This window comes from Pristiophorus japonicus, chromosome 18 (genome assembly GCF_044704955.1).
Source record: "Pristiophorus japonicus isolate sPriJap1 chromosome 18, sPriJap1.hap1, whole genome shotgun sequence".
Classification (NCBI taxonomy): domain Eukaryota; kingdom Metazoa; phylum Chordata; class Chondrichthyes; family Pristiophoridae; genus Pristiophorus; species Pristiophorus japonicus.
Window position 1 is genome coordinate 73423533 of NC_091994.1, and position 27752 is coordinate 73451284.

The following is a 27752-nucleotide window of genomic DNA, read 5'->3' on the forward strand; positions in this document are numbered from 1 at the left end:
CTTAGCCCATTCGCTTAACCTATCTAAATCTCTTTGCAGCCTCTCTGTGTCCTCTACACAACCGCTTTCCCACTAATCTTTGTGTCATCTACAAATCTTGTTACACTACACTCTGTCCCCTCTTCCAGGTCAATCTATGTATATTGTAAACAGTTGTGGTCCCAGCACCGATCCCTGTGGCACACCACTAACCACTGATTGCCAACCTGAAAAGGACCCATTTATCCCGACTCTCTGCTTTCTGTTAGCCAGCCAATTCTCTATCCATGCTAATACATTTCCTCTGACTCTTCTTCTGCAGTAACCTTTTGTGCGGCACCTTATCGAATGCCTTTTGGAAATCTAAATACACCACATCTATCAGTACACCTCTATCCACCATGCTCATTATATCCTCAAAGAATTCCAGTAAATTAGTTAAACATGATTTCCCCTTCATGAATCCATGTTGCGTCTGCTTGATTGCACTATTGCTATCTGGATGTCCTGCTATTTCTTTCTTAATGATAGCTTCAAGCATTTTCCCCACTACAGACGTTAAACTAACCAGCCTATAGTTTCCTGCCTTTTGTCTGCCCCCTTTTTTAAACAGGCATTACATTAGCTGCTTTCCAATCCACTGGTACCTCCCCAGAGTCCAGAGAATTTTGGTAGATTATAACGAATGCATCTGCTATAACTTCCGCCATCTCTTTTAATACCCTGGGATGCATTTCATCAGGACCAGGGGACTTGTCTACCTTGAGTCCCATTAGCCTGCCCAGCACTACCTCCCTAGTGATAGTGATTGTCTCAAGGTCCTCCCTTCCCACATTCCCGTGACCAGCAATTTTTGGCATGGTTTTTGTGTCTTCCACTGTGAAGACCGAAGCAAAATAATTGTTTAAGGTCTCAGCCATTTCCACATTTCCCATTACTAAATCCCCCTTCTCATCTTCTAAAGGACCAACATTTACTTTAGTCACTCTCTTCCTTTTTATATATCGGTAAAAGCTTTTACTATCTGTTTTTATGTTTTGCGCAAGTTTACTTTCGTAATCTATCTTTCCTTTCTTTATTGCTTTCTTAGTCATTCTTTGCTGTCGTTTAAAATTTTCCCAATCTTCTAGTTTCCCACTAGCCTTGACCACCTTATACGCATTGGTTTTTAATTTGATACTCTCCTTTATTTCCTTGGTTATCCACGGCTGGTTATCCCTTCTCTTACTGCCCTTCTTTTTCACTGGAATATATTTTTGTTGAGCACTATGAAAGAGCTCCTTAAAAGTCCTCCACTGTTCCTCAGTTGTGCCACCGTTTAGTCTGTGTTCCCAGTCTACTTTAGCTAACTCTGCCCTCATCCCACTGTAGTCCCTTTTGTTTAAGCACAGTACGCTCGTTTGAGACACTACTTCCTCACCCTCAATCTGTATTACAAATTCAACCATACTGTGATCACTCATTCTGAGAGGATCTTTTACTAGGAGATCGTTTATTATTCCTGTCCCATTACACAGGACCAGATCTAAGATAGCTTGCTCCCTTGTAGGTTCTGTAACATACCATTGAAATTATTCAGAAATTGGTTTGTGTTGTAGAATAAAGACTCCCAAGTCATCATGACTGGGTCCAGAAGACTGGAGAAACTTCTTTACCCAGAGTAGTTAAAATGTGGAACTCGCTACCAGACAGAGTGGTTAAGGCAAATAGCACAGATGCATTTAAGGGGAAGGTAAATAAACAGATAAGTTAGAAAGGAATAGAAGGTTACGCTGATATGGTTAGATGAAGAGCGGGTGGGAGGAGACTCTTGTGGAGCATAAACACCGGAATGGACCCATTGGGCCGAATGGCCTGTTACTGTACAGTACATTCTATGTAATTCTATGTGATGTAATCATTATTACAACAACAGTTTAATTAGCAACTACTCTATGGTTGCATTGCTGCAATTTGATCCAGTTGAGGTTTTATCTTACAGAGCACTTGTGCAGCAGTTAGGTGCCCCATTACAATTACAGCTGTATTATTCTAACGATAGGCGTGCTCTGCGGGAGCCTTCAGTTCCACAGTCCTAGGGCTCAATTTTGGCCAGGAGTTGCTCCGTTTTGTTTGGAGTAATCTGATTTTACTGGCGTAACTTAAAAAACCCCAGTTTCCCCAATCAATTAGCACCAGTGTAACTCACTTAGTTACGTTTTTTTTAGGTTAGTTTTTTTTCTCTCAAAAGGGGGCGTTACCAGCCACCTACGCTGGTTCTGCCCATTTAGGCAACTTTGGCCAGCTAATAGTTACTCCAGTTCTACTTAGGCCAGTGTATGTGGCCACTTCAGAAAACCCTTGTTAAAGAAATCGGCGCAGGTAGGTACATCGGAGGCCATTCGACCTAGGATAGGGGTGGGAAGCGGAGAGGACTTGCACCTAAACCAACCAAGCCTTGCCCTTAGCAATGTTTGCAACCAAAAACTACTAGCATGTAAGAAATAAAAAATTGAAGTCCTTCTTTCATCTTCAAACTCTGCCCGGGAAGGCAGCAGGCCGGTGCGGGAGGCCACTCGGCCTGGGCTGGGGCGGGACAACGCACCAGGAGGCCACTTGGTCTGGGCTAGGGGTGAGACAACGCACCGGGAGGCCACTCGGCCTGGGCTAGGGGCGGGACAACGCACGGGAGGCTACTTGGTCTGGGCTAGGGGTGGGACAACGCACCGGGAGGCCACTCGGCCTGGGCTAGGGGTGGGACAACGCACCGGGAGGCCACTCGGCCAGGGCTCGGGGCGGGCAGGAGCACTGATAGAAATCACTGGCCGGCAGGAGCACTATCAGTTCTCCTGCCCGCCCCTAGTCCAACAAAGGAGGCAGAATTTATGAGTTTGAGAATTTTACCTAAAGTACCCCAGCAACACAGATTCGAAGAGAGGGAATGATGTAAATTCAGCACCAATGAGATGGCAAAGTAGTGGCAACGTGAGGAGAAACAGCACAAGGCTGACGAGAGGGAGTTGGGATTATTGTTGCAGACTCGCAGCGCTACTGTGCATGCGCGGACATCAAGCTTCACCACTTCAAGCTTCAAGCAGACGTCCCGGCACATTTTTCAGCGCAGAACGACTGGCCACGCTGCGCGACTGCAGTGAAGAGGCCAAAGTTACAACACTTTTTTTCGCCGCATCTAGGAACATACATAAGCGGCACAACTCCGGTAAGTGCGCCGAAAAACAGGCTCGGCCAAAATTGAGCCCCTAGTTTCTAAAATGGCTGATCCACAGAGCAGGGTGCAATTCTGAGCTGTAGAGGACTTTTCGGTGCTACTTAATAATTGAGAAGCAGAAGTTCACAAAAGAGGAACATGATGGATAGAATGTAGCAGGCGAGCATCCGCTGTACATCTCGCGTAAAATGCTTTAATAAGGTTGAATTAATAATTTTGCACTGAACCCAACGGTCACAGTAGGAAGAGCTATGTATCAATTTTGGTCTAATGAGATCACACACAAGTTGGGCATTATTTTCTCCATTCAATAAAGCGTTTTGATATGATTTATTCTTTTTCATTATATGTTTAGCAAAAAAAAATGTTGGTGAAATGCTTTCCAACAACGGTGGTGGTTCTTTTAAGCCTGACATGGATATCACTCCTGTGCAGCACCTTGGGGTGTTTTACTACATTAAAGGTGCTATATAAACGCATGTTGTTATTGATACAAGCTGATTAATGATGAACTCCATATTACATTTCTCTAAAGGAGCGAATCTTTTTGTTCACAGCCATCTGCTTCTACCACCTCCTTGAGCAACACTGCGTACATGCAAACGCTGCGGTGGGCTGTTTGGAAGCCGTTCTCGGGATCTAGCACCTCTGACGTAACTGTATCCCTTCATGGCGGGCCTTCACCCAACCCGAGCAATTTGCTGGTCTACAAAACTCCCTCCACTGATATGAGCTCGGACGAGGTAGGTGGTTTCTGATCAACAATACAAAATCACCCATCCTGAACTTCTAGCAAACTTCAACTGTAAATTTGTTATAATGTATACCGAATCTACAGATCTTATGCAAATAACTAAGGATAGCAAAGTACCAAGATGTTATTATCATCATCATCATAGGCGGTCCCTTGAACGATGATGACTTGCTTCCGCACCAAAAGGGACGAGTTCGCAGCTGTTTCAATGAAGGACCTGATATTCCAGTCCTGAACTTCAATCAAAGGGGTGGAAGATGCCTGTGTGTGGATTTTTTTAACGTGTGGTGACTGCTGTACATCAGCCAGCACACAAGGCCTTTATCCAGTGGCAAGGTTTAACCAGGACGATTGGAGACCTGGTCTGTTGCACGGACCTAGTATGCACACATATCACAGTGTGGGCTGGCTCGTGCTGCCCCTGGGCCCTCAGCTCTTCTGGGTCCCATAACCCATTTGCCGCACCTCCGCCCTGATCTCTCGCCGCTCCTCCACCACAAACATTCGCTGTACCTCTGTCTCAATCTCTCTCCGCTCCCCCGCCGCGATCCCTCACCACTCCTCCGCCACAAAACATTTGCTGCACCTCTGCCACAATCTCTCACTGCTCCTCCATCCCGATCATCCGGCGCATTTCTGCCTCGATCTCTTGCCGTTCATCTGCCCTGACCTTCCCGCTCCTCCGCTGTACCTGGGCCCCGCCGATGTTCCTGCCCACGCTGCAAACGCGACCTGGGTTTTGATGAAGTCACCCAGTCGCCCACCCTGAAGCTGTCGCACACTTGGAGCGGCTCGCGCTGGAAGTTGTAGTGGCCGCGCTCCAGCTCTCATACTCCCGACCTGCGGCGGTGTCCTCTCGCAGGTCGGGGTGGTCCACGATGTTATACAGTTGTAAGCAACACCAGAGAAATGCACGCTGCTGTAAATTCTTTACAAAATGGACAAACTTGCAAAATGAATAGTGGCATGTGACATTACTTTGGTTTCTGAGTATGTGAAGTACACCAATGATTTTCATCCCACCCATAGAAATCAAGCAATCCCTTTAAAAATAGGAATGTTTTAATCCTGGCACTATTTCAAAAAAAAGCAGGGCAGTTCTCCCCAGTATCCTGCCAATATTTATCCTTCAACCAGCATCACTAAAACAGATTTGGTCATTATTTCATTAATTTTCGTGGGACCTTGCTGTGCACCAATTACAATGGTGACTTCACTTCAAAAATACTTAATTGACTGTAAAGTGCTTTGGGAGCTCCTGAGGCTGTGGAAGGCACTATATAAATGCAAATCTTATGTTCCAATAACTGGCAGGTGACCCGGAAGTGTAGAGTGTGTGTACCTGTAGTACCAACTGCTGCCGTAGAATGGTCGGAAGTGACTTTTCACTTCCAAGTCAGGCCTGACATAGTTGGATCAAGTTTCCCCTCGAGGGGGAATCTGGAACTAGGGGGCATAGTTTCAGAATAAGGGGTCGTCCATTTAAAACGGAGATGAGGAGGAATTTCTTCTCTGAGGGTCATGAATCTTTGGAATTCTCTGCCCCAGAGAGCTGTGGAGGCTGGGTCTTTGAATATATTTAAAGTTGAGATAGATGTTTGAACGATGGGGGAGTCCAGGGTTATGGGGAGCGGGCGGGGAAGTGGAGCTGAGGCCAAGATGAGATCAGCCATGATCTTATTGAATGGCGGAGAAGGCACGAGGGGCCAAATGGCTGACTTCTGCTCCTATTTCTTATGTTCTTATAAGAGTAAAGCTCCATGAACTCTACCCGAACAAGGTGCTTGAACCGTACGCTCAGAAGCAAATCCCTGCACCAGGCTGAGATGTTCACTTTCCCAAATCAGTGATATATAGAAGGTTGTTACAAAAGAAACTGCAATATGACAGAATCTGGCTCAGTCTTTGTTAATAAGATGCTTGTATCTTTTCAGAGTGAATACCCCAGGCCTTGTCACTAGTATGTGCTGTAGATGTAGCAATGACTTGTGAATATTATTGTCATTTAAATTCCTAGCAGCCCTCGCTTGTGCTCGGAAGATTCAGTGCACTCTTGATTGAAAAATCCAGGAATGGTTATAACCAAGTAAGTTTTCTTTTTTTAACGAAAACTTCAGAAAGCCACTTCTTTATTTTCAGGTAAAACAGGTGGAATCGGGCACTGTCACTTTCCATTTCTCATGTCGTGGAGATCGGCTCACGGCCAGCACCGTGCAGCAACCGGTGAATTTGTCTGAGCAATCAAGCCGAACACTATCGCTGTCGTCTCATTCTCGTAAGTTACTTACAAGCTGCTTTAGAACAAAGCAATTATTGGCACTTTGTGTTCATATGCGTCGCAGAAGTTATGTAATGCAGTTTTCCAAACTGGAAATTCATTATGTTGCACTGTTTCAAAAGAAGGATTTCAAATCTCATTGAGGAAATTAAAAGTATTGACAAACTAGAAGTGAACTACGAGAGGATCCTGAAGTGCCTGTCCATGCTTTTGCCCGCTACAGACTTGAGCATGTAATCTAGGCTGACACTTCTGTGCAGTACTAAGTGAGTGCTGCACTGTCGAAGGTGCTGTCTCTCGGATGACACATTAAACCAAAACCCCATGTAGACATAAAAAATCCAATGGCATTATTCAACCAAAAGCAGGGAGTTTTCCCGGTGTCCTGGCCAACATTCATTCCTCAATTAGCACCACCAAGGCAGATCATCTGGTCGTTCATTCATTTGCTGTTTGTGGGAGCTTGCTGTGTGTAATTTGGCTGATTGCTTACGAAACAATAGTGACTGCACTTCAAAAGCAAATTCATTGGTTTAAAGCGCTTTGAGGCGTCCAGTGGATGTGATAAGGTGCTATATAAATTCAAGTTCTTTCTTTTTAGAATTTTGATATGACTGAAATTGATACATCTCTTCGTCCTGTTCGCACCCTCACTGTTTTGAAAGTAAGACTCACTACACTGTTTCAAACTTTTCTAGAACCTCAAAATATGGAATTATTCATCTCCCTCAGTCTTCAATTCATTGCTGTCTGATTCTGACCTCATCTCTCCCGACATGGAGTGCCTGTTCTCCCCTGCTACCTAGACTACCATGGCTGAAATTGGGAACTGAACAGTGTGGGGTGATCAAACCACGCCAACTATTTTTAACATTTTTGATGCAGTACAGTCTTAATTTTTGTGTAATTGTCATTTTATATATTTTGTAATTTTCTCCAATGCTTTCTTGAAGACACTCACTCTTGTTGGGATCTGGTTTCCCAGGGACCAGGTGTTGCATTGACCAAATGGACATTCTTTATGTGCCAGTCTGGGCAGTGGATATCAGCAAATTATTCAACCACATGCAACATATCAGCCAAGCTCAGTCTCATCTTCAGCCAATGCCACTGTAATGTATTTGCTTTATAGGTTCCTTGCTTAAGAATTCATAGCAACACATTAAACCTTTGCTATTATTATTAGCAAAGGTTTAGCAATCACACTACACATTATCAGTTCATCCACTAGGCTCACAACTACCTGCCTCATCGTGGATCCCCTGAACCTGTTGATTTCTGGATTCTTTTCCCTCAACCTGGTTCAGTGAAATCACTGAGTCGAATACCGATTGTGCTTTAAACAAAGCAAGCTTTTATTTAAAAAGCAAATCCCGATCGGGGACCTTATCAGACAGAAGAAATGCAACTCTGATAGATCGCACTCACTTCCTACGGACAAAGTGACGTTACATTGTAAAGGGACGACGGTTATACATTTTCGGTAAAAGATAAGATACAATTAGAGTGACATCCTCTTTCAGCCTATCCTCTTTGATCCTTCTTTACCATTGTCCACTCATAAGCCGATCTAGGAATGGTATGATTTTACACAAAGGCCCATTATGAGTTACTAAGACCTTGAGGTTTTTCTGCAAGCTGTGGGTTTTGTTTCAATATGTGTTAGCATTGTAACATTTTGCAGTCTCGAGTCTGAGATGTCATGGCTATTCCTCCATGAATTCTTTGTTAGCTTACACTGTCCATATATAATTCCCACGTTCTCAACTTCAATGTCTCTATACATTTTCAAACATTCACATTCCCCCCTTTTATCATTCCATGATAACACTTAGGATATTTTGCTGATTAAAAGAGTTCGGTTTTCTCGTCTCTCTTCTCAGGTCATCTTCGGTGTAGCTGGTTGTCTATCACTACGGGTAAAAGTTCAAACTGGTCTCCTCGGGACCCATGTTCCAATTCGGATGCCAATGGTCTTGTTCAGCTATGGAGACGAGGAAATCTGGAACAGAAACAGGAATTAGAATAACCAGTAAAATAGGTTCATTAGAGGGTGGTGAGCTTGCAGTGGTGCGGGTGAACCCAGGCACTTTTCCCCTCAACCTTGGCTGCAGTGGGGGTAGTGAGTAACACCTGAAAAGGCCCCTCCCATCGTGGCTCTAATCCCTTCCGAATCCATTTCTTAATCAGGACATACTTCTCTGGTACCACGAGGGACGATTCGGGTAACACTGGGAGGTCGAGGTGAGCCTCTCGAACCTGGTTGTGAGCTAGTCGCAGAGCCTGAATTAGAGAAAGAACATAGGTGGTCATCAGTCGAGCTGGGATACCACATCTCGGAACAATTTCCCTCATTAACACCTTAACAACAGTTTGAGCCTTATTGTCCAGGGTAGGGTAGGCTTCAATCCATCTGCTAAACACATCTACTATTACTAACACATATTTGTAACACTGAACTTTTTGCAACTCAATGTAGTCCAACTGCAATGTCTCAAAGGGACCTTCGGGTAGGGGCATCTTACCCCAATCACAGGGGACTCCCTTCCCTGGATTATGCTGTTGGCAAACAAGGCAGCGACTACTGATGTTCTGGGCTAGCATCTGGAGTCTAGGGTGCCACCAAGTAGCCAAAAGTGTGTCACTCGTGGTCCTTGCTCCACAATGAGTAGCAAAATGCATAAATCAATAACCCATAGAGCCAACTCGTCAGACATGCAAGTCTGTTCCGCGGGAGTGGTCCAGAGTTTAGAAACATTGTCATAAGTACATCCATAATTTTTCCACAACAGTTTTTCTTTTTCAGGAGAGTCCTCCTGTGCTTTAATAACATCTTGGATGGTTGGCATTGGTTTTTCCGAGGCTAACTTATCCTTCGCAGGATTTTTAGTCTGACTCATCATTTTGTTGGTCACGAGAGGCTTGTTTAGCCTCTATGTCAGCACAGTGGTTCCCTATATCAACCGGGGATTTTCCAGTGGTGTGGGCGGTACATTTAACAATGACAATGTGCTTGGGGAGCATGAGGGCTTGCAACAAATCAGATACTAGTTGCTTATGGGATATCTCATTCCCCTGTGAGGTTAGGAATCCCCTATTTTTCCATAATTGTCCGAAATCATGGGCCACCCCAAAGGCATACCTAGAGTCGGTGTAGATATTGACTTTGAGGTCTTTGGCCAAGATACAGGCTCGGGTGAGGGCGAATAGTTCAGCTTGTTGGGCAGAATAGGCGGTTTCAAAGGCGGCAGATTCCAAGACCTGATTCTCCTGGTTTACTATGGCGTATCCTGAGATTCGTGTACCTTCTGGATTAATAGAAGAACTTCCGTCAACATACATAATACAGTCTGGGTCTTCCATTGGTACATCAACTAAATCTTCCCTGACTGATGAGACCTCATGAATTAAAGATAAACAATCATGACTGGGTTCTTCCTCATCTTGGGGTGGCTCAGTAAGAAAACAGGCCGGATTAATTGCAGCACAGTGCCGAAAGGTCAGCTTAGGATTGTTTAGTAAGTAGATCTCATATCTGCTTTGCCTGGCCATGGTAAGATGTTGAGTCTGCAGTTGGCCCGGGAGAGCAGCTACGGAGTGAGAGGTGTACACAACAATATCTTGCTGGAGGGTGATGTTGGCAGCGGATTGAAGGCTATTGTAGATGCCGGTTCATATTTGAGTGCATACAGGGTGTCCCAAGGCAACGGGGTCTATTTTGGAAGAGTAGTAGGCAACAGGCCTATGCTTATCCCCGTGTTTCTGAGTAAAGACAGCAGTAGCACAGTCTTTCGTCGTAGAGGGGCCGGCCCAAAGTCGGAGCTTGCAGCAGGGCTGTCTTTAGTTCCTTAAAGGCTTGGATGTCTGCGGTTTCTATTTCAAAGCTGCCTTCCTTATTTGTATACGGGGTGAGGTGCTTAGTCATCAGGGCAACATTAGGGATCCAGGATCTGCAGTAATTGATCATCCCCAACCACTGTCGCATTTGTTTAGCCGTGCTAGGGACTGGAAACTGGCAAATTGGTTCGACTCGGCTAGCCTCCAAAGCTCGGTGGATACTCCGTATTGCCTGTGATTTCAGCGGGTACTGTCGGATAAGGGCCAGTCCACCTTGCCCTGCACTGGGATCTCAATCGGATCAATGGGAGTATAACCCATTTGGGAGGGGTCCTCTGCCCACACATGAGGATCCACATAGTCAGGTATGTCAGAGCCAGTATGATGCTGCAGAGTCGTTAAGACCTTCTCGGGGTCCCCGTGGAATTGGACTGTTCGGCCATATTTTACAATTTGCACATCCCAGCTGGTAGGGTCAGCCTCGTCTATAGCCTAGCGCACCATAACTCCCAAATCTTTAGCGTGGTGGGGAGGTAATACTTCCCGAGTAATATGTGGTGCCACCGTTGGGGGGCTGTCCATCTGCCTTCCCTTCCGGTCCAGTCACTCTAGCCCTTAATAGAATTTCCTTCACTTCCCCTTCGTGATCCTGATAAAAGTTCTGCAGGCCCTGATTCACTGGGATCGTATGCTAGGATCATGTGATAGGGTGACTGCGGCAGGTCCAGAGACCACCACTGAGGGGTTCTAGTGGTATAATACTGCCGCTTAAGGGTTCCCTGTTTTACAATAATCCCATCATCTCCACACTCCAAATGCAACTGGAATTTGCAGAGGAGGTCTCTAGCCATCAAGTTACAGTCCAAATTGGTTGTGATAACAAATCGATGTTCCACCGATTCTTCCTGGTAACCCATTTTAACCGGTTCTGACACCGGGAATGTAGAGACTTGTCCCAGGAATCCTGACAGTCCCTGTGTTTCAGTGAAGGCGGGGAGTTTAAGCTTTGATTGTACAGAAGACATGAAGGCTCCCATATCTATCAAGAAGGGTTGTCACTCATTCCGAATTTTTAACAATATCATCGGTTCGTCATCCGGGGAGGGTCCCTGCACAATCAAGCTACGTAGTCAATACGAATAATCGGGGGACGGTTGGCCAAAGGGGTTGTTCTGGGAGAAGTTAGTGTAAGATCCCCGTCCTCTCCCCCCTTGCCCCCCTCCTCTTCCTCCTCTTCCTCCTTTGTGCTGACGGGAGGGACACTCTCTACTCCAATGTCCTTCTTGCCCACAATTAAAGCATCCATCTCGTCTTTCCCAGTGCCGACCTCTTCCCATACCGGGCTGGGTACAGTAGGGCGGTCCGTAATTAGCAGGGCCCGGGCCACTTGGGTGTTTGGTATAACCATATCCCTGTTTATCCACCCAACCCTGCACGCAACACTGCGGTTCCATCTGGTATCCCCTTGGGTCGGGTTTTGGTCCTTCCACCCGAGGCGGCTCTTCCTTTCTAGTCACGTATTCAGTCTTGACCCGGGTTGGGGACGCACCTCTCCCCTCTCCTTTCTTTTCCTGCCAATAATATTTAACCGCCCTTTCCATCTGGGCTTTACTGTTATCTGCCCAATTCATATTATTTGTCCGGATAGCGTGAGCAACCGAATAGGGCAGGCACTGAAGTAGGATAGCGCAGAATTGAGGAGAATCCTCTCCTGCCCTGAAGGCATTATCTCCTGATTGACTTCCGTATATTTCAATAAATCTTTCCATGAATTCGTCGGCAGTTTCTTCTCGTTTGGGTTTAGTTTCTAATACTGCGGCCATACTGATGGGCTTCTGAAGGGTCGTGCCGAGGGCATTAAAGATAGTGTTTAGGCGATCCTGGACATCGTTAGGGTGAGCAACCAACAATGCATCATGAGTAGCACGTCCTAGGTGAGTTAAAAATTGGGCATGCTCAGTTGGGCTCAGGGTTTGCTTTACCAGGGCCCACAGGTCCCTTGATTCTGCATTATATCTATGCATGTCGAGGTCACTCCGTGAAATCGGAGGTCAGGGATAAGTTGGGTTTGTGGATCTCGTTCAGCTTTTTTATCTTAGCATTTTAACTCTTCAATTTGTTTTGTTTGAGTATCTATTTCTTGTTTCTCGGCCTTTTGGCTAAGATCTGCATAACTAACCTGACCAGCCACCATGACCTCCGGGTGGTTTCTCCCTGGTCAGGAAGGTATATGCTTACATTTTTGTAAACAGGAGGTGGGTGGGATGGCTTGACCCATCCACCTCCACGGAGGTGTGTGGGGGACCTGACCCATCCACCTCCATGGCACGAACCTGGTATTGCAGTACTTCCAGGAACGGTGCAGTGGCTCTAGGCCTTTTGGCTAAGAGCATTGGCGCAGAGTGATCCTTGACTGGTGCAGGGTGACCTCTGGCGTTTGACAAAGAATTGTAACGATTGGAACGATTGGACACGAATAAATAAAATTAAAAAAAAAATAAATAAAAAAAAATCTATTTCTTGTTGTCTTTAAAAAAAAAAATCTATTTCTTGTTGTCGCTTCTCGGCCTTTTGGCTAAGATCATGCGTAACTGACCTGACTGGGGAGTAGCCACCATGACCTCCGGGTGGTTCTCCCTGGATCAGGAAGGTATATGCTTGCTTTTTTTGGAAACAGGAGGTGGGTGGGGTGGCTTGACCCATCCACCTCCACGGAGGTGTGTGGGGGACCTGACCCATCCACCTCCATGGCACGAACCTGGTATTGCAGTACTTCCAGGAACGGTGCAGTGGCTCTAGGCCTTTTGGCTAAGAGCATTGGCGCAGAGTGATCCTTGGCGTGTGCAAGGTGACCTCTGGCGTTTGTGATTTGACAAAGAATTGGAACGATTGGCTACGAATTTCAAAAAAAAATCTATTTCTTGTTGTATCAGACAAGTATTATTACATAAGCTAGTTCTGTTTTTATTTTTATTCTGACTATCGCACCATTCCTCTGTTAGGTGAGTCTTTTTTCTATTAAGAAATCCAAATTGATAATGTTCAGTATGAAACGGCTGTCAATGGAAAAGGTTAACTCCTTTACAGGTTTGTAAGAAGACCTGATGTCATTATGTGACTTCATGGAACCATCTGAAAAAAAAAAATCTTTTCATCAGGAAAGGCAGCATTTGGTTAAACTCCAATATTTTTTAACTTCTTCTTCAAGTACTTGCCAAAGATATGTTTTAATTGATTTAAAACGAGACCACACATTTTTAATAGCTATTTGTTTACTGAAATTCAATTTCGTCATCAGCCTCTATCAATGCAAAGCCAACCATTTTGACTACGTAGTCTATCGATACCTTTCTCAGAGGTCCCAGTGAAACTCTTAGTACATTTCTCGTGCGCGCACTCTTTCTTTAAGACATCTACGGTTTTTAATATGTCCTCCTTCTGTCAATGAAAGCCCTAATTTAATGGAGTTTTTCTGCCAACTCGACAGGAGTGATGCATTTTTTTTTCTGCAATGGAACTTTTCTCATAATTTAAAATCTCAGAAAATTTTTTTTTCAGCACCTATTTAGTACGTTACGTCTTTTTTTTTCTTTTCCATAACTCGAGGGAAGTCTGGCACGTAGGCTGTGGACTGCTTTTCGTTATCTCAATTGTTCCAGCCTCAAGGTCGTGTTATACTGTCTCTTCTAAACTGCAGATTTAATATAATATTTTTTTTTTGGAATCCTTTTGAATCCATCTCAGTTGTTTTGCTGTGCCTTCTCTGAATATCTCAAAATCCCGATTCAAACTTTGTAATTCAATAAGGTTCACACTCTTAAACTTCCCACATACAGGACAACACTACGAAGGGTTAAAAAAACTTTCATTCTGTTTGAAAAAGTGGGTGGAGCTAAAACAAACTACAACTCCCCGGCTTTTTTTCCACAGTAAAAATCACACAAGCATTTCTCATTTAAAACAGATGTTCACAAGAGTCTCTTCTTTCCTATTAATTGTTTTGGCCGGCTCTATTTTTGGATCCATGACCTTTCAGGGAATTCGTAGTTTTATCTAAATTACCCATCCTGTGTCACCGCACGTTGGATCAGGGTCCTAACTAGTCCTGATTGTCTCCACGTCGCCCCGTGGTGGGTTCAGTTATCTTACCCAGAGCCTAGGCGGACCAAGTGATATACAAGATCGACGCCGTACCTGGCATAAGTACAATTTAAAATTTACACAGTCCTGCGTAGTCCTGCGGCTTAATTTTACGTAATTCCCTAACCTCCGCGTTTCCCTACGCGGTTCGCGCGATTCTCTCTCTCTCTCCGCGTTGCCGCGTGGTTTTACTTGGGCCTCGAACCCATACAGTCACTGGGCCTCGAACCCAGGCAGGCTCTGGGCCTTGAACCCAGGCAGACTTACCTATTCTAACCTAACTTTCCGAGTCGCCGCTTGGTTTGCGTCACCGCGCAATTTCCCTATCTCTATCCCTATTCTAAGTTTGAAAGGTATTCACCAGATTGTCCTGGATCTCGTTCAGACACTACCTGAGAACCAGCGAGTGGCTAAACTTTCCTCAGACTTTTGAAACCGGGGGAAACTGGAGCAGAATTGAAAGTATACTTATTCCAGTGGCCACTTTCCCCTCGTCTCATCCAAGGCTAGTCTGGCTCTTAATTCGCAAGTCTTCGGCAGCCGTCTGTTGAGATCACACTTCTGACACCAAATGTTGATTTCTGGATTCTTTTCCCTCAATTTGGTTCAGTGAAATCACTGAGTCGAATACCGATTGTGCTTTAAACAAAGCAAGCTTTTATTTAAAAAGCAAATCCTGATCGGGGATCTTATCAGACAGAAGGAATGCAACTCTGATAGATCGCACTCACTTCCTACGGACAAAGTGACGTTACATTGTAAAGGGACGACGGTTATACATTTTCGGTAAAAGATAACAAGATACAATTAGAGTGATATCCTATTTCAGCCTATCCTCTTTGATCCCTCTTTACCATTGTCCACTCATAAGCCGATCTAAGAATGGTATGATTTTACACAATGGCCCATTATGAGTTACTAAGACCTTGAGGTTTTTCTGCAAGCTATGGGTTTTGTTTCAATATGTGTTAGTATTGTAACATTTTGCAGTCTCGAGTCTGAGATGTCATGGCTATTCCGCCATGAATTCTTTGTTAGCTTACACTGTCCATATATAATTCCCACGTTCTCAACTTCAATATCTCTATACATTTTCAAACATTCACAAACCCAACTGGCTGGGGTTTTGTTGAGTCTTGTGAGCATCACGTGACTGGCTAAGCCACTCCCAACTCAACAGCTCTACAAACCTGGTGAGCATACTCACCGGTGTATACATTGCACCCACATGAGGCATTTTCTTTCAGGATTTTCTGAATATTAGTCAGGAACTCACTGATAGGAAGTGGTAGCAATCCCACCTCTGAGTCAGAAGTTTGTGGGTTCAAGTCACGCTCCAGGGACTTGAGCACAAAATCTAGGCTGACACTCCAATGCAGTACTGAAGGAGTGCTGCTCTTTTGGAGGTGCCATTTATTAGATGAGGTGAGAAGGCCCTATCTGCCCTCAGGTGGTTGTAAAAGATCCCATGGCACTATTTTGAAGAAGGGTTGGGGGTCCGGGGGCAGGTGGGGGGGTGGGTGTTCTCCCTGATGTGTTGCCCGAAATTCATTCCTCAATCAACTTCACTATTGCTGCTTGTGGGACCTTGCTGTGCACAAGTTGGCTACTGCATATCCTACATAGCAACAGTGACGACAATTCAAAAGAAAATGCTTAATTGGCTATAAAGAGCTTTGAGATGTCCTCAGGTCGTGAAAGGTGCTGCATAAAATGCAAGTCGAATCAGGAAACTTCCTAGTCTGTGTGGCTTAGTATTATTGAGGGTGCTTTTTGTGAAATTCTAAAGTGACGAATAAATTGTATAAAACAAATAGAATAGTCATTATCTAGTTTCAGATACTATGGAGTTGGTATTAACCTCCCCACAATGGGAGGGGGTGAGCGGTGGTATAAATTTTAAATCGCAAAATGCGACCCTAACGAGCCGGATGTGCACCTGCCACCATTTTCACGGCTTCGGGTTGTGTGGCATGCGAGTGTCCCATTTTGAATTGGTGAGACACCTCATTATAATATTTAAATCAAACTCCCACAGTGCAATCAGGAGTTTGATTTAAATTAACGGTTACCGGACGGGTGTCCCAGGGCTCTAACATAAAAGGGAATTCAAAAAGCCTTCTATCGGCATATAAATAATAAGATATATTAAGTGGACGGTGGGCCGATTAAGGACCAAAAAGGAGACCTATGCATGGAGGTAGAGGTCATGGCTGAGGTACTAAATGAGTACTTTGCATCTGTCTTTACCAAGGAAGAAGATGCTGCCAAAGTCATAGTGAAAGATGAAGTAGTTGAGATACTGGCTGGCATAAAAATTGCTAAAGATGAAGTGCTAGAAAAGCTGACTATATTTAGATAAGTCACCAGGACCAGATAGGATGCATCCTAGGATGTAGAGGGAGGTAAGGGTGGAAATTGTGGAGCTACTGGCCATAATCTTCAAATCCTCCTTAGATACGGGTGTGGTGCCAGAGGACTGCAGAATTGCAAATGTTACACCCTTGTTCAAAAAAGGATCTGAGTATAAACCCAGCAGCTACAGGCCAGTCAGTTTAACCTCGATAGTGGGGAAGCTTTTAGAAACGATAATCCGGACAAAATTAACAGTCACTTGGACAGGTGTGGATTAATTAAGGAAAGTCAGCATGGATTTGTCAAAGGCAAATCTTGTTTAACTAACTTGATTGAGTTTTTTGATGAGGTAACAGAGAGGGTTGATGAGGGCAATGCGGTTGATGTGGTGTACATGGACTTCCAGAAGGTGTTTGATAAAGTGCCACACAATAGGCTGGCCAGCAAAGTTGAAACTCGTGGAATAAAAGGGATAGTGGCAGCATGGATACGAAATTGGTAAATAACAGGAAACAAAGAGTAGTGGTGAACAATTGTTCTTTGGACAAGGGGAAGATATACAGTGGTGTTTCCCAGGGGTCAGTACTAGGGCAACTGCTTTTCTTGATATAGATTAATGACTTGGACTTGGGTATACAGGACACAATTTCTAGAGCAGGCTGAGAAAGCGGTTAAAAAGCATATGGGATCCTGGGCTTCATAAATGGAGGCCGGATTCTGACAGCCCATCCCCCATCAATCCCCGATCTTTCCCTCTTGCCCCGGACTGTCCGCAAGGGTCGCCCATTGTGGTTCCTGCTGCTGGCTTTCCTGCCAGGCAGCCAGCCACCCTGTTATTCTGTCCGGCTGCTGGGCGGGACACAAAATAAAAAAATGGTAATGAAATCCTGCCGTTAAATTTCCATACCAGGGAATTCAGGATCGCTCCCCCACCCCCTCCACCCCGCAACCGTGTAAATATCAGGACCTATCATTATCATAGGCAGTCGCTCGAAATTGAGGAAGACTTGCTTCCACTCTAAAAGTGAGTTCTCAGGTGACTATACAGTCCAATACGGGAATTACAGTCTCTGTCACAGGTGGGACAGACAGTGGTTGAAGGAAAGGGTGGGTGGGGAGTCTGGTTTGCGCACGCTCCTTCCGCTGCCTGCGCTTGTTTTCTGCATGCTCTCGGCGATGAGACTCGAGGTGATCAACCCCCTCCTGGATGCTCACCTTCCACATGGGGGGTCTTTGGCCAGGATTTCCCAGGTGTCGGTGGGGATGTTGCATTTTATCAAGGAGGCTTTGAGGGTGTCCTTGAAACGTTTCCTCTGCCCACCTGGGGATCGCTTGCCGTGTAGGAGGTCAGAGTAGAGCACTTGCTTTGGGAGTCTTGTGTCGGGCATGCCGACGATGTGGCCCGCCCAAAGGAGCTGGTCGAGTGTGGTCAGTGCTTCGATGCTGGGGATGTTGGCCTGATCGAGAACACTGACGTTGGTGCGCCTATCCTCCCAGGGGATTTGCAGGATCTTGCGGAGACAGCAGTGGTGGTATTTCTCCAGTGATTTGAGATGTCTACTGTATATGGTCCACGTCTCTGAGCTATATAGGAGGGCGGGTATCACTACAGCCTTGTAGACCGTAAGCTTGGTGCCATATTTGGCTACCTTAATTAAGTAATTTAGTGCTTAAATGTTTGGCAGGTTCAGTGAAACTTCTTTTGCTCTGGGTTAACCAGTTTGTTTTGTTTTTAACTCGGACTATGATGTTGAAGTAAAAATTATTACAATACTCAGACATCAGGAGTAATGTTATTACTGTAATAAGAATCTTAAGCTACTAAGTTAAACACCTAAAACACAATTTTACATTTTAATTTAAAAAAAACTGGCTGTTTTAGTACCATTGTCCCTTTTCCTTATCTCTGTTTTCTTGTTTTTAGAATTTTCCTATTTCTTGATTTTAACATTATTTTTAAAAAATCTTGTCTGCCTCTATCCTCTATCATAACTTGTTTCGCGCCGCTTTTTAAAGCTATAAATGTTTCGGTTAGCTTTATCTTGATGACTGACTGGAGATTGCTGTCGAGGGATTTTGCAGTTCCTGAAACTTAGTTTTGGAGGCCACTTTACCGACCAGCTTAAAAAGTCCCAGATAGTGAGAAGTGTCAGGCTTACTTCACAGCTACAATGGAGATAATTTTAAATGTGAAAATTATACCTAAAGCAGGCAACAGCCCCTGCAGCCTGACAATGCCCAGATCACCCAACTCATCTACGATGCAGTCATTTTTTTAAATTAACTTGTTCCAGGATGGTATGTGTCTGCCATATTTTATTTGTACTTTGCAAGCTGTTTGAAAAAGGAATATTCTTCTCCCTCAAGTCGGTGTAATAATTTGATAGGGGTCCCCTGTGAGATGGCATTGTGGAGGAGATTGATTTGTGGAGTGTAGGTTGTCGAGGAAAATTGAATTTTCAGGCATTTGGAGAGACATGTTTATTGTATAAATCTAATTCTTTTCGTCTCAAGCAGTTCATGTAAAATCATTTGTTATAACCTCATTGCAATTTAAAGCAATGATCATATAGTGCACCTTTTCCTGTAACCTCCATGAATAACAAAGCACAATGTCAGTGCACATTCTCTTTTAATACAGTAAGGTTCAAAGTGAACACAAGCCAGTCTTCCCTTCAGTGCCTACACCTGCTTTTCATTCTTGTGCTTCTTTTAGCTGCAACCTGAGGGCCAGTATTGCAGGAGATGTTTGGTTGCTGAAGCTCGACAAACAGGTCATGAGACTGAGATAGAAACACCAACTGTTCCCTCGCTGCTTCTTAGGTTGGGGATCTGCTGCAGATTCCACTGAAGCTGCCACATGCTCCATTGTCAGAAGGTTGTGGGTTCAAGTCCCACTCCAGGGACTTGAGCACAAAAAAATCTAGGCTGACACTCCAGCGCAGTGCTGAGGGAGCGTTGCACTGTCGGAGGTGTGGTCTTTCGGATGAGACGTTAAACCGAGGTCCCGTCTGCCCTCTCAAGTGGTCATAAAAGATCCCATGGCACTATTTCGAAGAAGAGCAGGAGAGTTATCTCGGTGTCCTGGGGCCAATATTTATCCCTCAATCAACATAACAAAAAAATAGATAATCTGGTCGTTATCACATTGCTGTTTGTGGGAGCGTGCTGTGCGTAAATTGGTTGCCGTGTTTCCTACGTTACAACAGTGACTACACCCCAAAAGTACTTAATTGGCTGTAAAGCGCTTTGAGACGTTCGGTGGTCGTGAAAGGCGCTATATAAATCCAAGTCTTTCTTTCATTATTGGTGTCTGTAATGAAGAAAGAACTCCCCTTATCTTGCTGCAAAGAGCTTCAGACTTGAGAGATACCTCTTTCAGTTGCTGTACCTTCTCAAAGACTGGCCTCCGAGCCTCCAGTAGGTGTAATGTTCTTCGCCCATCTTTCCTTTCAAGTGAGTACTCATGAGCTGGTGACACAGGAGGTGAATTGGAACAGGTTGGGGCCGATGAACAGGCCAACTATCCAAAGCAACCATTGTCAATCCCCACTAGAGCCAGTTGAAGCCTGCTCTTGACTTCAAAAGATTCCTTTGAGTGCTGTGTTTGTTCTGGATGATGAATAGTGTCTGGAAAGTGTAGTATTGTTCCCCAGACTGCTCTTATATGCTACCTGTGTCTGACTCCGAGCTCGAGCGTCCTTTGCTCATGAAAAATACTGAGAAGCTGTCACGCAGTTTAGCAGTAGGCTCACCCTGTCTCACGCGGCATATGGACAGGGAATTTCTGTCCCTTTTAGCCTAAGGTTATTTCTCAGCCTCACTTATCTCAGGAAATCAGGGCGTTGAAGATTGATCGACACTGAAAAATGTACACTGTAAACCAACCTATGAGGGTGACACAATAAAAAGCTTTGTTAACCTAACCTAACTGCTAATGTACCATTGTTTAAAAAGAGAGATAGGGATAGACCAAGTAATTGCAGGCCTGTCAGCCTTACCTCGGTGGTGGGCAAATTATTGGAAAAAATTCTGAGGGACAGTATTGATTGTCATTTAGAAAGGCATGGATTAATCAAGGACAGTCATCATTTGTTGAGGGAAGGTTGTGTCTGATTAACTTAATTGCATTTTTTGAGGAGGTAACAAGGGGGATTGATGAGGGTAGTGAGTTTGATGTAGTCTACATGGATTTTAGCAAGGCCTTTGATAAGGTCCCACATGGCAGATTGGGCAGAAAAATAAAAGCCCATGGGATCCAGGGCAAAGTGGCAAGTTGGATCCAAAATTGGCTCAGTGGCAGGAAGCAACTGGTAATGGTCAACAGATGTTTTTGCGACTGGAAGGCTGTTTCCAATGGGGTTCCACAGAGCTCAGTACTAGGTCCCTTGCTTTTTGTGGTATCTATCAATGATTTAGACTTCAATGTAAGGGGCATGATTAAGAAGTTTGCAGATGATACAAAAGTTGGCCGTGTGGTTGATAGTGAGGAAGAAAGCTATAGACTGCAGGAAGGTAGCAATAGACTGGTTAGGTGGGCAGAAAAGTGACAAACAGAGTTCAATCCAGAGAAATGTGTGGTAATGCATTTGCGGAGGGCTAACTAGGCAATTGAATACACAATAAATGGTATGATATTAAGAAATGTAGAGGAACAGAGGGACCTTCGAGTGCATGTCCACAGATCCCTGAAGATAACCGGACAGGTAGATAAGGCAGGTAAGAAGGTATACGGGATACTTTCCTTTATTTGCCGAGGCATGGAATATAAGAGCAAGGAGGTTATGTTTGAACTGTATATAACACTAGTCAGACCACAGCTCGAGTACTGTGTACAGTACTGGTCACCACATTACAGGAAAGTTAGTTTGCAGGTGCAGCAGGTAATCAGGAAGGCAAATGGAATGTTGGCCTTCATTGCGAGAGGGATGGAGTACAAAAGCAGGGAGGTCCTGCTGCAACTGTATAGGGTATTGGTGAGGCTGCATCTGGAGTACTGCGTGCAGTTTTGGTCACCTTACTTAAGTAAGGATATACTAGCTTTGGAGGGGATACAGAGACTATTCACTAGGCTGATTCCGGAGATGAGGGGGTTACCTTATGATGATAGATTGAGTAGACTGGGTCTTTACTCGTTGGAGTTCAGAAGGATGAGGGGTGATCTTATAGAAACATTTAAAATAATGAAAGGGATAGACAAGATAGAGGCAGAGAGGTTGTTTCCGCTGGTCGGGGAGACTAGAACTAGGGGGCACAGCCTCAAAATACGGGGGAGCCAATTTAAAACCGAGTTGAGAAGGAATTTCTTCTCCCAGAGGGTTGTGAATCTGTGGAATTCTCTGCCCAAGGAAGCAGTTGAGGCTAGCTCATTGAATGTATTCAAATCACAGATAGATAGATTTTTAACCAAAAAGGGAATTAAGGGTTACGGGGAAGGGACGGGTAAGTGGAGCTGAGTCCACGGCCAGATCAGCCATAGAAACATAGAAAATAGGTGCAGGAGTAGGCCATTCGACCCTTCGAGCCTGCACCGCCATTCAATGAGTTCATGGCTGGACATGATCTTGTTGAATGGCGGAGCAGGCTCAAGGGGCTAGATGGCCTACTCCTGTTCCTAATTCTTATGTCCTTATGTTCTTATGAAAGATGTGATTGCACTAGAAAGGGTACAGAGGAAATTTACGAGGATGTTGCCAGGACTGGAGAATTTTAGCTATGAGGAAAGATTGGATAGGCTGGGGTTATTTTCTTTGGAACACAGGGGAGACTGCATTGAGGTGTATAAAATTATGAGAGGCCGAGAAAGAATGGATATCAAAGAGCTATTTCCCTCAGCAGAGGGGTCAATAACCAGGGGCCATAGATTGAAAGTAATTGGTAGAAGGATATAGAGAGGAGTTGAGGAGATCTTTATTCACCTGAACGGTGGTGGGGCCTGGAACTCACTGCCTGAAAGGGTGGTAGAGGCAGAAAACGTCATAGCATTTAAAAAGTACTTGGATGTGCACTTGAAGTGCCGTAATTTACAAGGCTACGGGCCATGAGCTGGAAAGTGGGAATCGGCTCTTTTTCGGCTAGCACAGACATGATGGGCTGAATGGCCTCTTTCTGTGCCATAAATTTCTATGATTCTATGAACCTAAGTTTGTTTTTCATGTAAGCAAGACAGACATTAGTAAATTAAGTGGTGGCCGGTATCATGTACTGATCTCAGGGAGCTTCAGATCTCGCTATGTATTCAGCGACTACTTGTTGAACCAATATAGGTAGGTTTTTCTTGAATCGTTAGCATGGCAGTGACCTAGAATGACCTCGGTGCTTTTACTAAGCATCAATGTTTTGATATAACAGCTCTGGTGTGCTGTAAACTGACCTGAAAATATAGGCCCTGAAAATCCCACTGGCAACTTCTGTGCTCTTCCAGTATCCTCCTGTTTATACGTAGAGGCAGGAAGAATTTAAAAGAAAGTTAGGTTACCTACCACAGATGATAAGTTCAACCATCATATTAAAAAATCCATATAAATTTGCATTTATATAGCACCTTTCACTACCTCAGGACATCCAAAGCACTTCACAGCCAATTAAGCACTTTTTGAAGTGGAGTCACTGTTGTAACACGGCAGCCATTTTGCATTCACCAAGCTCTCACAAACAGCAATGTGATTGTCATGTATGTACATTCTGTTTATAGTCACCAAATGGCATCATTGTTGGAGACCACTGAGCAACAAGCATGGTGCTGCTCAGGTATAAAAAGGCCAGCCATTTTGAGAGTCAGGCACTTTAGGCCTAAATAAAGCAGAGCCAAGGTTGTACCTTGCTTAGTTAAACGGTACTGAGTTTGAACCTTTATTGCATAATTAACAGTGATAATGACCAGGTAATTGTTTTTTTTGTGATATTGTTTGAGGGATAAATATTGGCCAGGGGAGACCTCCCCTGTTCTTCGAAATAGTGCCATGGAATCTTTTACATCCATTTCAGAGAGTAGAGAGGGGCCTCGGTTTAACGTCTCATCCGAAAGCTGGCACCTCTGATAGTGAGCACTCCCTCAGTACTGTACTGAAGTGTCAGCCTAGAGTTTTGTGTTTAAGTCTCTGGAGTGGGACTTGAACCCAGAACCTTCTGACTCAGAGGTGAGTGTGCTGCCCACTGAGCCACATCCAACTCTCCTGTGCTAATCTTCAGAGCTCCTGCTGTTTCTTGGTCTGAGTGCTATCTCCTCCTAGTAAAGCACTGAACGAGTCACCCAGGACAGGACCTTGCATGCAGCAGAGCAGGGGGAGAGACTCTGAATGTTCAGGGTGCAGTTTCTCTAAGGGGACATTGTCCACAGCTGTCTCCCCATGGAGTGACAGCAGTATCCTACTTGTATGTGGACGTTCCATTTCTGTCAGAGAATCACTTATGATGGTATTCTAACAATTATATCCAACCTACAAAGTAGTCTGATAACATCAATGAATCTTTTTTTTTGATGCTATAGAAGTTGTCTCACTCAGACACCAGCACATTTTAATGTAACGTTATCCCCCAATGACTATGTGGACTCGACTTTCCACACATTAACAGTGAATGGCTTGAGAATCCAGCACACCACTGTTTACCCAGTGAATAACTGAGCCATAAACCATAAAGGTCCCTGGTTCAATCCATGTCCTGTGCTGAGTCAGCTGATCTCAACAGGCCAGAGATAGAGCTGCTACAATTAGCTTTAAAGCCCCTAGCTTCAGGGGGGGGGGACCTTGAGCCTAGTTTCTGTTCTTGATCACTGGCTAGTGACCACCACTGGGAACGTATGTGTTTGCGTGTTAGGTGAGAAAACGGTCGGCGTGAGCTGTGATAGAAATTGTGATTGAATGGCCTTCAGGGACTTGATGATAAAGCATCACACATGAATAACGGTCACTTGGGCAAGGTATTGGAGGGCTCCCATCAGCTGTGGAACTGTACCCGAGGAAGGAGTAAGTACCTGCAGGAGAGAAGAGGAGAAAAAAAAACACTCGTGGATCTGTAGGACACTTGATCGGTCATAGAAGCCAGTGTTGTTTGCATTTCAAGCAATCAAATTAATTGTGCATTCTTCACTGGTGCACATTTTTGAGCCATCCCATATGATTGTGCATGTGTTATTTTTATCTTTAGAAACGATTACTTCAGAAAGTCTTGGATTGCAACGAGGGGTGAGTGGATCTTTGTTATTTATTTTTAATCCTTTTATTTCCTCCACCACGAAAGTTTTACATTTTTAAACTTGCTTTGTGCCATGCACCATTTCCCAGCCAAGGCAGCAGGCTAATTCACACCAGTTATATGCGTAACTGTTCAACCCAAGGAGATGCTCTCTCTCCAAATTACTTTGTTTTGGGAAAGTACCTGGCTTCCATTCAGCACCTCATCCCAGAATCATAGCAGAGAACAAGAAGTTGGGGAATGGGCACTCACAGGATTAATAAACAGTCTCCGAGTCAAGGATCCTCTAGGAATGAGTGACCATAGCATGGCTGCATTTCAAATTCACTTAGAGGTGAGAAAGTTGAATCTCTAACCAGTGTCCTAAGCTTAAATAAAGGAGACTACAAAGGTATAAAGGCAGAGTTGGCTAAAGTGGACTGAGAAAATAGATTACAGAGAGGGACAGTTGCTGAGCAGTGACAGACATTTAAGGAGATATTTCATGACTCTCAACAAAAATATATCCCACTGAGAAGGAAAGGCTGTAAGAGAAGGGATAACCATTCATGGCTAACTAAGGAAATAAGGGATGGTAACAAATTGAAAACAAGGGTATACAATGTGGCCAAGACTAGTGGGGGGGCCAGAGGATTGGGAAACTTTTAAAAACCAGCAAAGAACGACTAAAAAAATAATAGAGAGGGAAGATAGATTATGAAAGTAAACCAGCACGAAATATAAAAACAGATAGTAAGAGTTTCTACAGGTACATAAAAAGGAAAAGAGTGGATAAAGTAAATGTTGCTCCCCTAGAAGATGAGACTGGGAAATAGAAACAGAGAACATAGAAATTAGGTGCAGGAGTAGGTCATTTGGCCCTTCGAGCCTGCACCATCATTCAATAAGATCATGGCTGATCCTTCACCTCAGTACCCCTTTCCCGCTTTCTCTCCATACCCCTTGATCCCTTGAGCAATAAGGGCCACATCTAACTCGCTCTTGAATACATCCAATGAACTGGCATCAACAACTCTCTGCGGCAGGGAATTCCACAGGTTAACAACTCTCTGAGTGAAGAAGTTTCTCCTCACCTCAGTCCTAAATGACCTACCCCTTATCCTAAGACTGTGTCCCTTGGTTCTGGACTTCCCCAACATCTGCACTCCCTCAACAGCAAGAACGTCCTTCCTCAGATTAGGAGACCAAAACTGAACACAATATTCCAGGTGAGGCCTCACCAAGGCCCTGTACAATTGCAGTAAGACCTCCCTGCTCCTATACTCAAATCCTCTAGCTATGAAGGCCAACATGCCATTTGCCTTCTTCACCACCTGCTGTACCTGCATGCCAACTTTCAATGACTGATGAACCATGACAGCCAGGTCTCGTTGCACCTCCCCTTTTCCTAATCTGCCGCCATTCAGATAATATTCTGCCTTGGTGTTTTTGCCGCCAAAGTGGATAACCTCACATTTATCCACATTATACTGCATCTGCCATGCATTTGCCCACTCACCTAACCTGTCCAAGTCACCCTGTCCTCCTCACAGCTCACACTGCCACTCAGTTTAGTGTCATCTACAAACTTGGAGATATTACACTCAATTCCTTCATCCAAATCATTGATGTACATTGTAAAGAGCTGGGGTCCCAGCACTGAGCCCTGTGGCACTCCACTCGTCACTGCCGCCCATTCCGAAAAAGACCCGTTTATCCCGATTCTCTGCTTCCTGTCTGCCAACCAATTCTCTATCCACGGCAGTACATTACCCCCAATACCATGTGCTTTGATTTTGCACACCAATCTCTTATGTGGGACCTTGTCAAAGGTCTTTTGAAAGTCCAAAATACACCACATCCACTGGTTCTCCTTTGTCCACTCTACTAGTTACATCCTCAAAAAATTCCAGAAGATTTGTCAAGCGTGATTTTCCTTTCATTAATTTATGCTGACTAGGACCGATCCTGTCCCCTGCTTTCCAAATGAATTAATAATGGCGAAACAGGGAAATGGCAGAGACTTTGAACAAATATTTTGTATCGTTCTTCACAGTAGAAGACACTAAAAACATCCCAATAGGGGATAATCAAGGGGCTACAGGGAGGGAGGAAATTAATACAATCACTATCACTAAAGAAGTAGTACTTGGTAAAATAAATCCCTGGACCTGATGGCTTGCATCCTAGTGACCTTAAAGACCTGGCTGCAGAGAAAGTGGATACATTGGTTGTAATCTACCAAAATTCCCTGGATTCTGGGGAGGTCCCAACAGATTGAAAAACTGCAAATCTAACGCCACTGTTTAAAAAAAGGAGGCAGACAGAAAGCAGGAAACTATAGACTGGTTAGCCTAACATCTGTTGTTAGGAAATTATTAAGGAAGCAGTAGCAGGACATTTGGAAAAGCATAATTCAATCAAGCAGAGTCAGCATGGTTTTATGAAAGGGGGATCATGTTTGGTAAATTTGCTGGAGTTCTTCGAAGATGTAACGAGCAGGGTGGATAAGGGGAAACCAGTGGATGTGTTGTATTTGGATTTCCAGAAGGCATTCGATAAGGTGCCACATAAAAGTATACTGCACAAGATAAAAGTTCACGGGGTTGGGGGTAATATGTTAGCATGGATTGAGGATTGGCTAGCGAACAGAAAACAGAGAGTCGGGATAAACGGTTCATTTTCTGTTTATCAAACAGTAACTAGTGGGGTGCCGCAGGGATTGGTGCTGGGGCCTTAATTATTTACAATCTATATCAATGATTTGGATGAAGGGACCGAATGTAATGTAACCGAGTTTGCTGATGCTACAAAGATGGTTGGGAAAGCAAATTGTGAGGAGGACACAAACAATCTGCAAATGGATATAGACAGGCTAAGTGATTGGGCAAAAATTTGGCAGATGGAGTATAATGTAGGAAAATGTGAGGTTATCCACTTTGGCAGAAAAAGTAGAAAAGCAGATTATAATTTAAATGGAGAAAAATTGCAAAGTGCTTCAGTACAGAGGAACCTGGGGGTCCTTG

The 27752-nt window shown here is 44.4% G+C and overlaps 1 protein-coding gene, 1 non-coding gene and 1 pseudogene across 5 annotated transcripts in view; all 3 read left to right on the forward strand.

Annotated features, from left to right (window-relative positions):
- Positions 1-27752, forward strand: part of nphp4 (nephronophthisis 4) — a 516026-nt gene that overhangs the window by 309495 nt on the left and 178779 nt on the right. For all 4 annotated transcript variants that reach the window (XM_070860148.1, XM_070860151.1, XM_070860149.1 and 1 more), the window contains 3 exons: positions 3745-3930; positions 6081-6216; positions 24700-24737. In XM_070860148.1, coding sequence (XP_070716249.1) covers positions 3745-3930; positions 6081-6216; positions 24700-24737 — 360 coding nt within the window. The remainder of the gene's footprint in view (positions 1-3744; positions 3931-6080; positions 6217-24699; positions 24738-27752) is intronic.
- On the forward strand, positions 12196-12426 carry LOC139229512 (U2 spliceosomal RNA; annotated as a pseudogene).
- On the forward strand, positions 12612-12810 carry LOC139229504 (U2 spliceosomal RNA). Its single transcript, XR_011587725.1, has one exon. It is a non-coding gene; the product is annotated as a U2 spliceosomal RNA (small nuclear RNA).